General features: G+C 38.5%; 2 protein-coding genes across 5 annotated transcripts in view; one reads left to right on the plus strand and one right to left on the minus strand.

Annotated features, from left to right (window-relative positions):
- The window catches only part of USP45 (ubiquitin specific peptidase 45), a 52,332-nt gene extending 52,187 nt beyond the window's left edge, over positions 1 to 145 (minus strand). For all 4 annotated transcript variants that reach the window (XM_043439387.1, XM_043439386.1, XM_043439390.1 and 1 more), the window contains exon 1: positions 80 to 145. The gene's annotated coding sequence lies outside the window, so the exon portion shown is untranslated. The remainder of the gene's footprint in view (positions 1 to 79) is intronic.
- A 3,943-nt stretch (positions 146 to 4,088) lies between these two features.
- TSTD3 (thiosulfate sulfurtransferase like domain containing 3) lies at positions 4,089 to 7,522 on the plus strand. The gene is made up of 4 exons (XM_043439392.1): positions 4,089 to 4,229; positions 6,607 to 6,780; positions 6,878 to 7,037; positions 7,345 to 7,522. The coding sequence occupies exons 1-4, from the start codon at positions 4,157 to 4,159 to the stop codon at positions 7,415 to 7,417; spliced, it is 480 nt and encodes a 159-aa protein (XP_043295327.1). The 5' UTR covers positions 4,089 to 4,156; the 3' UTR covers positions 7,418 to 7,522.
- The last annotated feature ends 3,731 nt before the right edge of the window (positions 7,523 to 11,253 follow it).

Raw genomic sequence — 11,253 nt, forward strand, 5'->3', positions numbered from 1 at the left:
CGTCAAGCCACAAGGGGCGAGGGTTACGTAAACGAAGATGGAAAAACTGAAGCGACCCAGCACCGAACCCCCAACTCACCCTGCCAGGCCGAGCGGCCGCGTCTACAACCCCATGAGACTGCGCCTGCGCCTGCGCAGCCGCCCCCTCCCGCCGGCAGGGGCGGGGCCTCGTGTGCCCGCCCCACGCCCGGACGAGTTGGGACCGCCCCTCGCCTGGCGGCTTGCCCGGAGTTGGGAGTGGACACCCCGCTCTGCTGGCCGCTGTCGCACCTGCTTCCCCTGCTTATGCAGGAGTAAGTAGACCCCAGCTAATCTTAGGGTAACGTAAATAGATTCCTAACTGGGTCCCGATAGGGCTTGGAGTTTGCCCACCTCCCGTGTTCTCGGAGTCGGGTTTAAGTCCCACTTGTTGCTGCCCAGACTTCCCTCCATCACACTCTTCCGTGCTGTTAAGTCGCATCTGATATCATACGTTTTCTTACTTTTTTTCATTATTGTTGCTTTACCTGCCGTTCTCTCTTCTTTATTTGAAAATTTCCTGACCTATACCTAAACCTCTTTGAAGCTCGATTATTCAAAGTGTTTTGCACTTTGCATATGTCTAGTAAAAGTAGTTGGTTGAAAACTATTTTGTTTGAATGATATACCAAACATCCACTCTAGTTATGGGTAAATGCTAAGAGACACTGAGGTGGCTCAGTGGTAAAGAGTCTGCCTGCTCAGTGAAGGAGATACTGCTTCTATCCCTGATCAAAGAAGATCCCACGTGCCACAGAGCAACTAAGCACCTTGGCCACAACTATTGAACCTGTGCTACTGAACCGGGAGCAGCTTGAACCAGAAGCCCATGTGCCCTAGAGCCCCTGCTTGGCAGCAAGAGACGACACCTCAATAAGAAACCCACTAACCGCATCTAAAGAGTAGTCCTGGCTCGCTTCAAATAGAGAAAAGCCCACAGCAACAAAGACTCAGCACAGCCAAAATTAAAAATAAAGTGCACTATAATCAAAGGGGTTTTTAAAATATATCATATACTGGAATCCAGTTTACCAGGAAAAAAAGGAGGGGATGAATCAGAATATGGAATTTTAAGTTCTCTCTCATAAAAAGAAACTTAGGAATTATGCAAATCATGATTCAATACTTAAATTTTTCTTGAAAATGACAAATTTCCAAAGTTATCTTGATTTCCAGCAGATGTACCCAAATCTCCAGAGATTGCAATCTCCATTTCAAAATTTACATGAGTTAAGGGAAATTGTCTAACAGTTTTTGTTTCTGATGTTCTTCAAATTATTTATCTTTTCAGTTAAAGTAAAATTTACTATTTGATGGATGCTCCAAAGGAAGGAAATTATTTTTAAATAATACCTAGTAAGTATATTTTCATTGCTGTTGTCAAGACATTATGACAAAACATCAAACAGAAATATAAATGTGCTTTAGGTCAGCTGTGTATACATTTCAAATAATGTTAAATATCTTAATTTTACCATCATTGTTCTGTCTGGAAATGTATGGAGTACTTTGCTAAGTTATAGGCTAAACATATATTAAGCTTTTATCATGTGTTCTAAAAAGTACATTCTTTATTATACAAGTAACACATGAGAGTTTGGTATAAAGTTCCTCATCTTTTCCGCCTTTCCACATTCCCATTCTCTTCCTCAGAGGTAACATTTCCTCTCCTGTATTTGCTGTTTCTTGTGTATAGTTTCAGGAATTGTCTTTGCACATGATATGCATTTGTACTACATTTTTATATGATTACCATTTGTTAAAAGAGATCATGGTCAGGTTAGATTACGGTCTACCTTCTATTCTACAACTTGATTTTTCTTTTTCACTTGATTATATATTTTGGATTTATCACCATACTAACCTCATTCTTTTTACTGGTTGTTTAAAATTCCAGTGAACGGATGTATCATTTTTTCCCAATCAGCCCCCTGTTGGTGTACATTTTCTCTGAAGACTTGTGCAGGTATTTTCAATAAATGATTAGCAATGAAAATGCTGCATCAAAACAAATTTTGATAGAAACTCTTGAAAAAATGTTGCATGAAAGGCAATAGATTTCCTAATTCTTCATTGAATTGTCTAAAATGTGGGGGCTTGATGTGGATTTAGAAAGAAATGGAAAAAGTGCTGAGTCTCTTAAAAATCCCCTAGTTTCCAGTTGTCTTTCACCTGCATTGTGGCAAAAAATAGAATGAGTTGTTTGAGAATGAATGATTCATATCAACTCAGCACTAGTAGACCTTTCCCAGAAAAGTTACATGATTTCCCTCCCTTGCATCCTACTTTAAGCCTTACTTCCTTCCCTCACACTAACTCTGAAGGAAGAACTTGGGACATTTATTCAAGGAGCAATGATCGGTACTTCTGTTTGACAAAATCTTTTTGCTCTACGCCTCTTAAGTAAACTAAGTTTGGCACTGTGCTGGTTACAGAAGGACAAATTCATCTCTTCAGGAAAAAAAAGCCTACAGAAAAATATTTCTCAAATAAGTAGTCATGAACACTTGAAAAAGAATTGTTTAGTAATATATGTTCTTGCAGAAGTATAAATTAGATTAAATGTGACTCTTTGAAGTCAAGTACATTGTTTTCATATTTGTGTCCATTCCACTTGTGGTTTATGATGGGGATGCTACAGAGAGTACTTGAATCTACAGTATTTAATGACATCTTAGTTCAAAGTCAATCCACAAGGTAGATTACACAGAGACTATAGTTAAACTCTGAATGACTTGGAAAAAACATAATTGTAAGTGATGTCATTGGTATAGAAATCTGAAGTGGTTTTATTAATTATTAAAATGTTAAAACTGAATAATTTAAAAGTACACCCTTCATGAAATTATTCATTGGACTCATACTTTAATAATGCCAGTTGGAAACTTATTTTTAAAATTTTCACTGTGAATCAATTTGCAGTTAATATGGCTTTCATTATCCTTGGGAAACAAAATCGAGAATAAATTAAAAATAAGGTAATAAACCAAGTTGAGAGTAAATTAAAAACAAGGTAATAAGAAACTTTATCCAACAGGCTTAATATGCTCTCCCCACAACCACATACAATGTGTTCTAATTCCAAGAACCTATAAATATGTTAGCTTACACGGCAAAAGGATTTTGCACATATGATTAAGATTATCCCAGTGGTCTCACTGTAATCACAAAATTCCTTATGAAAGAGAAGCAAAAAGGTTAGAAGAGGAGAAGTGGATGTGACAACACAAGCAGAGATCAGTCAGAGAGGGATCTGAAGATGACAAACTGCTGGCTTTGAAGATGGAGAAAGGGAAAAATAGCCAAGGAATTCAGGCAACCTTCAGTAGATGTAAAAGTTAAGTACAGAAATTCTCCCCTGTAGCGTTCAGAAGGACCACAGGCTTGCTGACAGCTTTATTTTCACCAAGTGACTTCTGACCTACAAAACCATACATAATAAAATTGTGTTTAGTCAATAAATTTGTGATAACTGTTACATTAGCAATTGCAAACTCACACACTTAGTTCAGTTCAGTCGCTCAGTGGTGTCCTACTCTTTGCCATCCCAGGGACTGCAGCACACCAGGCTTCCCTGGCCATCACCAACTCCCAGAGCTTGTGCAAACGCATGTCCATCAAGTCGGTGATGCCATCCAACCATCCAACACATTCATGTTATCATCAAATACAGTCAACTATCATCATGAGTGAGGAAAAGATGAGATTATCTTAATACTGACATCAGTTGAATCAGTTATGGGAGTTAAGAGCGATTCTTAGCAAAGTGTCCATGTATTAAAGTTTGCTCTAATCCAATACATAAGAATTCTGTTTTGAAGTACACCGGAGGAATTTCTTACTTCATACCTTTAAATATTGACTTCTTTATATTTTCTTTTCACTTTTAAACTTTGCCTCTCCTTAAAAAAATAATTAAAATTTAAAAAAAAAAACCCATACCTCAGTTTCTTCCCAACCCTCAGTTTCTTTCCCATTAATATTTTAAGTTTTAAAGCAGGGCACATCTCTGTTCGCGATTACTCCTAGCGGCACTTCCGGGTTCGGCCAGCGCCTAGCTGGAGGGCGCTCGAGAGCCCGGCACCGCTCGCCGCGCGGCCGGAAGTGAAGGAGCAGGAGAACGAAGTAGTTAGCAGCGATGGTGCTGCAGCGCTTGCTGCCCTGGAGTACTTGCCGGACGATCTTCGGGTCTGCGGTGGCTGCGCTCTGGGGTGAGCTCAGTGGTCCCCGGGAAAAGGAAGGACGCCTAACCGCGGGCCCCTGGGAAAGGATAGCGTTCGTGACAGTGCTTCTTTAAGGCTTACAGTTCAAAGTCAGACCCAGTACACTTGGCCCCTGGGAATGTAACACCCCCTTACAGCCCTTGTTCCTTCAGATTCCGGGCTACCGGGGCCTGGGATTGCTCTCGGCAGACGCAGAGAGAGGGGTAAACATGACTTCAGGGGGCTCTCGTGTGAACAGTTAGAAAGGTATGGTGCTTGACTGAGCAATGAAGGTCAATTCGCGACTCAGGGAAATGAGCCGAGTGGCCAATTCCTGCCCGGGAGAGTCGCAGTAAGCAGCCCAGTCTTGCGAGTTTTGCTTGTGACCCACTAGAGAGCAGCACTCACGGGTTGATGAAACCTAGGTATTATTAGCACGTTCGGCCTGTAATAGTAACACAACTGGCCAAACAGAAGCCAGAGAAGCGAAAGTGGTTAGTGCAGGAGGTGGTCTAGAACTCAGAGCAGACCTCCTGTCCCTTCTCTCTTGCTTAATATGCTGCCTCTCCTTTAGCAACAACTTTTGTGGATAAAGATACAGGGGCTCCAGCGTAACACTTCCCCGCCCGTTATTCCCTTGTAACTCTTGGTACAGCCTATGTAGTTGAAAATGTGTCGTCCATACAAATTATGTTATTTGGTTTTACCTTTAGTCCACAATCATTTACGGAGCTCCTAATCTGACAGACATCCTGCTGGGATACAGTTTACTTCACCGGTTGGGGGTGAAAGTGAAAGTCGCTCAGCCCTGTCTGACTCTTTGTGACCCCATGGGTCCATGGAATTCTCCAGGCCAGAATACTGGAGTAGGTAGCCTTTCCCTTCTCCAGGGGATCTTCCCAACGCAGGGATTGAACCTAGGTCTCTGGCATTGCAGGAAAATTCTTTACCGTTTGAGCCACCAGGGAAGCCCATTTGGGGGTAAGACAGGCACAAATAAACCATCACCATACATAACCCAGTCGAGTGAGACTGCATTGGAAAGGACGGAGTTGGAGGTGTTAGAGAAAAGATGCCTGTTTCATTAAAAAAAAAATACTTGTAATACATGATTATATTCATTAAGCAATAAAGCAAAAATTATATTAAAACAAACAATAAAGCACACCCCTTTGAATACTCTCCCCAGATATGAGTATACATAAATAAATGTACGGGCTTCCCAGGTGGCTCAGCAGTAAAAAATCTGCCTGCCAAGCAAGAGATGAGGGTTAAATCCTTGGGTCTGGAAGATCCCCCAGAGTAGGAAATGTTAATCTGGGTATTCTTGCCTGGGAAATCCCATGGACAGAGGAGCCTGGTGGGCTACAGTCAGTGGGGTCACAAGAGTCAGACATGACTTAGCATCTAAATAACAAATCTATGTGTGTGTGCGCACTCAGTTATGCCCAACTTTTCGTGACACCATGGACTGTTAACTCACTAGGCTTCTCTGTCCGTGGAATTTTCTACACAAGAATACTGGAGTAGGTGGCCATTTCCTTCTCCAGGGATCTTCCAAACCCAGGGATCATGTGTCTCTTCCATGTCCTGCATTGGCAGGCAGGTTCTTTACCAGCTGAGCCACTGGGGAATATTTAATATATAATGTGATCTTCTGTGCTTACTTTTCTGTAATTTTTTTTCTCACTTAGGTATTCAGAAGCTTAGGTATTCATGGCAGTACATAAAACTCTCTTAACCACTGCATATGTCCCATAACTATGAATTACGATAAAACTAGTCCCTTATTGATGGATATTTTAGTTTCCAATTTCTTTGCTATTATTAAAAGTTCTTCAATAATTATCATTGTACATGCTTCTTTGTGTATATGTACACCCTTCTTTGTGTATAAGTATTTTCCAGGAATAGATACCTAGAAGTGGAAGTGTTTGATCAAAGGGGAAGTGATGTGACATTTAACATGATTATAAAGGAGGCTTAAAGAGTGCCAGGTAGATGAGAAAGGTTCTCTTCAGAAGGAACAATGTGCATAAATCATGAAGGAAAGGTGAAAGGAGATTGTGTACCATATAGATTATTTAAACCTCACAGCAACTCTAAGTTAAATAATATTATTTGATTTTACTCTCCCAGAGAGTTTAAGTAATCTGCCTAGGGTCACAGAGCTAAGTGGGCAGGCCAGGATTTGAATCTAGATTTATCTGACTCTAAAACCCCTGTTCTTTCCACTATAAAAATGAGACTTTACATAAGAAGTCAAGTCAAAAGATTGACATGGTGAGCTGACTTGAACAATGAGGAAAACTCCTTTGACTTACTCTTTCCAGATATTAATAGCAGTATCATTTTGAAGATAGCTAATTTATTTTATTCTTTCCAGGTTTGAAGTCAATAAAAAGAAGCTGCCACAATTTTTGTACCGCTATTTGTCAAGATGTCACTTATATGGAACTTAAAAACCTCCTGAAGTCCAAAAAAATTATGTTAATTGATGTTAGAGAGCCATGGGAAATTCATGAATATGGAAAAATCCCTGGGTCCATCAATATACCATGTAAGTGATGTGTTTTAACCTGATTTGTTAGGAAAACATATATCCAGTAATTGACTGTATCTAAAATTTAATTGAAATTCTTAACATTTTCTTACAGTGGATGATGTAGGTGAAGCTCTACAGATGAACCCAAAAGACTTCAAAGAGAAGTACAAGGAAGTAAAGCCATCCAAATCTGACAATCTAGTGTTTTCTTGTTTAGCTGGAGTGAGAAGCAAGAAGGCTGTGGTCACAGCAATATCTCTGGGCTTTAACAGGTAAGTAGCTTAAGGATAAAAATGGGTTTAGGATATGTATTGCAGTGTTTTGTAGGTATATTTTTATTGGTCTACTGAAGAATTTCATACTTACTATATTAATGGAAGGATAAGTGCAGATTCTTACACACTGACTGTACTTTTCATTCTACAGTCCTTTAAATATGCTTCAAGTGTAAATAGTATGGTGAAAAGTCATTGCACTGCTAAATCTCTAAAGTCATCTTATCTCGAAAGTTCCTCTGAACCTTGTGCTGTAAGGCAGAAAAAATGGTTACAGCACTAATTATTTGATGTATGTTTTTAGTGCTCAACACTATGCTGGAGGATGGAAGGAATGGGCAACCTATGAACTTTCAGAGAAGAAACAAGGAAATTGAATTTTGGAATACAAGCTGACCGTTTCCTTGTGTAAATGCAGCCCAGAATAGTGGAATAAGCAAAAGAATAAAAATGTAGCCCTGGAACTACTGGTTAATGGGAAAGTGATTTTGTATTAGTCAATTATTTTTTGTTGAATCTTTTTCTCACCTATAAATTGGGAATATCACATCCCCCAGCCTACTTCCAAAGGCTAATGAGGATTAAGGTAATATATGTGACTCACCATGGAAACATAAAGGTTTCTAAAATAAAGGGATTCTAAAAATTAATTTTTAAATATTTTAGTATTGTTCAATAGTATATTCCAAAAGACCTGGTTACTTGTTATTACTTAACCATAATGTGTGACCAGGTGTTCAGCATAGCTTCTATACTCTTCCTCAAAGAGGCTATGAGCTAGACCAGTAGATTACCCAACAGACTTAACCTTAAAATATCAAGAATCTGGGATGCAGAAAATTAGGTGAAGTATGAACAATGAAAATATATTAACAATATGCAAAGACTTATGCCACTGTGACCAACATGGTAGTGATACAATTGGTAATTTAAAAAAGTAATATGATCTATAGGGATAGTAACAGTGGTTGCCTCTGTTGAGGATAAGAGATTAACTAGAAAAACGAGGAAGATTTCTGGGGTGACGGAAGAGCTCTATATCTTGATTGAGGTGTTGGTACACAGGTATAATCATTTACCAAAACTCACTGAAGTGAACATTTTAAAACTATACACTATCCATAATTATATCTCAATTAAAAATAATGAAAATATTATTAGAAGAAAGTTTAAATACCAATGATTCCCACTAGCATGAGTACATTGCTTTAGAATGTTAAGTCCTGTACTTGTTCATATACTGGTGAGTGGTAAAACAAATTTGTGCTCTCTTCTGTCTCTTCAGACCCATCTATTTTTAGTCTCATTTATATAGTCACTCAGAACATGTAAGGCCTGGCAAGTAAACTTTAAGGACCTGGTTTTTGTCCTAAATGATTTATTAAGCTATTGGAGAATCTGGGGTAGAGATGTGATGTTATCACCTTGAAAACTTCTATTTCTGACATATCAGTCTAGTTTCTAGCAGAGCAGACTCCCTACAAGAACTAGAAAATATGGAAAATACAGGTAATACACACACACACAGATACACTTTTCAATGTTGGCTCATCCTCCTCAGCTTTCCTTCTCCCCAGATCGTGACTCTTCAAATCCTTGCTGCCTTTAAGCGAATTATATTTATATAAACAAATATTACTAGGGCATATGTATTAAGAAACTGAGGAATTAAGAGCCACAAAGTTCACACAGAAGAAAAGCTATAGAGAGTGAACTGCCATTGAAATACTGGACCCAGCAAGGAATAGGTAAATACACCAGGCTTCTAGTTAAAACCCCTACTTCCAGAAGGCAAAACATAGTCAAATAGAAAGGAAATACTACAGAACACAAAATTATCTGTGTATACTTAATATATACTGAATATAAGTTTAACAACAATTATGCAATTAACCTGGGAGGATGATGGGAGTAAAGTCCCAGGGTAGAATGAGTGTGGGGGCAGGGTGGTGGTGGGGTGGATGGGAGTTGGAATGGAGAATAGGAGGTATGTGAGAAAGTAAAATCTTCAATAGTAGGAAGTTGTGATGATATTTACAACTGAAAAAAATTAAAAGAAACTGGAGGGTAAGCAGAGGAGGCAGTAAAGTGTTTAAGAGCCTGGGCCTTGGAGTCCACTGCCCATATTTTAATAAAAATCTAATCCAAGCTTGCCAGGAGAAATATCAATAACTTCAGATATGCAGATGATACCACCCTTACAGCAGAAAGCAAAGAACTAAAGAGCCTCTTGATGAAAGTGAAAGAGGAGAATGAACAACTTGGCTTAAAACTCAACATTCAGAAAACTAAGATCCTGGCATCCGGTCCCATTACTTCATGACAAATAGATGGGGAAACAGTAAAAACAGTGACACACTTTTATTTTTTTGGGCTCCAAAATCACTGCAGATGGTGACTGCAGCCATGAAATTAAAAGATGCTTGCTCCTTGGAAGAAAAGTTATGACCAACCTAGACAGCATAAAAATAACCAGAGACATTACTTTGACAACAAAGGTCCATCTAGTCAAAGCTATGGTTTTTACAGTAGTCATGTATGGATGTGAGAGTTGGACTATAAAGAAAGCTGAGCACCGAAGAATTGATGCTTTTGAACTGTGGTGTTGGAGAAGACTCTTGAGAGTCCCTTGGACTGCAAGGAGATCCACCCAATCCATCCTAAAGGAAATCAGTCCTGAATAGTCATTGGCAGGACTAATTCTGAAGCTGAAACTCCAGTACTTTGGCCGTCTGATGCGAAGAGCTGACTCAGTGGAAAAGACCCTGATGCTGGGAAAGATTGAAGGAGAGAGAAGGGTCGACAGAGGATGAGATGGCTGGATGGCATCACCAACTCAATGGACACGAGTTTGAGTAAACTCCGGGAGTGGCAATGAACAGGGAGGCCTGGTGTGCTGCAGTCCGTGGGGTTGCAGAGTTGGACACGACTGGGCAACTGAACTGAACTAAACTACATCCAAGCTCTTGACTTGTGATTGGGTAAGTTACTTAACTTTCTGTCCCTGAGGACAAGAACATCTCTGAAATGACTGCCTGAGAATTAAATGACTTCATAAGGTAGAGAGCTTAGAATATACTCGTTACATAGTAAGTGCGTGCTCAATAAATGTGATAAGCATGTTACTTGAAAACATGGAAGTAACACAACAGCAAAGAAATGACTAAAAGTTGCTCTGAGAGCAGGAATAAAAAGCAGAGAAAATGGAACTGGATCTGACATTTTCCTTATGTCTTATAGCAACACTGTCCAAAAGAATTATGATGCAAGCCATTATGTGATTTTTAATTTGCTTACATTTAAAAAGGTAAAAGAGGTGAAATTAATTTTAGTAATTTTTATTTACTCCTAGGTATCTAAAAAATCATTTAAAACATATAATCATTATAAACAAATTTGGTATCTTACATTCTTTTGTACCAAGTATTAAAATTCAACATATATAGCACATTTCAATTCCGACTAGCCACATTTTGAGTGTTCAGTAGCCACACGTGGCTAGCAGCTGTCTTACTAGATAATTCAGCCTATGGTAATATTTAATTTTTTAAAAACAATACAGATCCTCAATGGCTGCTAAATAAAGGAAGAGACAACCAGCCATTATATGCCTCCTGAGGGAAAATATCGATACTTTATACAGTAGTCTATAAAAGAAAAAGAAAAATTGAGCCTGAACCTGATCAATCTTTTGCATTCCATTACCAATATATAGAAATTCAGAGAAAAGAACATATTAAGTAGCATCTCAAAGATACAATCAGCAAAGTACATATGGTGGGAAATTCTTAGTGAACAAGCAAACCAAAATGGGGAACTTCTGAAATGAAATAAAGGGGGAATCCAAGAATTTTAAAAGATTTATCAATGAATTACACATGTGGTCTATATTTAGATCCTAAGTAGAATTATTTAATAATTTTTATGATATTGAAATAACTAAAAATATAAACACTAGACATTTATTACAAAACTATTTTGACAAATTCTTTTCTAGGTATTTTACTCTTAGGATTACATACTAAGATAATTATGGACAAAATATCTTGGATTTGCTTCAAAATAATATGCATATTGGAGGAAGTGGTGGGAGTTTAAAATGAAACTGGCCATGAGTTGACAGGTATTAAGGAGGCTCATTATAACATTTTATCTACTCTTGTATGTTTTTTACATTTTCTACTTAACAGGTTGAAAATAAAAGTACCAGGCA

Source organism: Cervus canadensis, chromosome 20, assembly GCF_019320065.1.
Source record: "Cervus canadensis isolate Bull #8, Minnesota chromosome 20, ASM1932006v1, whole genome shotgun sequence".
Classification (NCBI taxonomy): domain Eukaryota; kingdom Metazoa; phylum Chordata; class Mammalia; order Artiodactyla; family Cervidae; genus Cervus; species Cervus canadensis.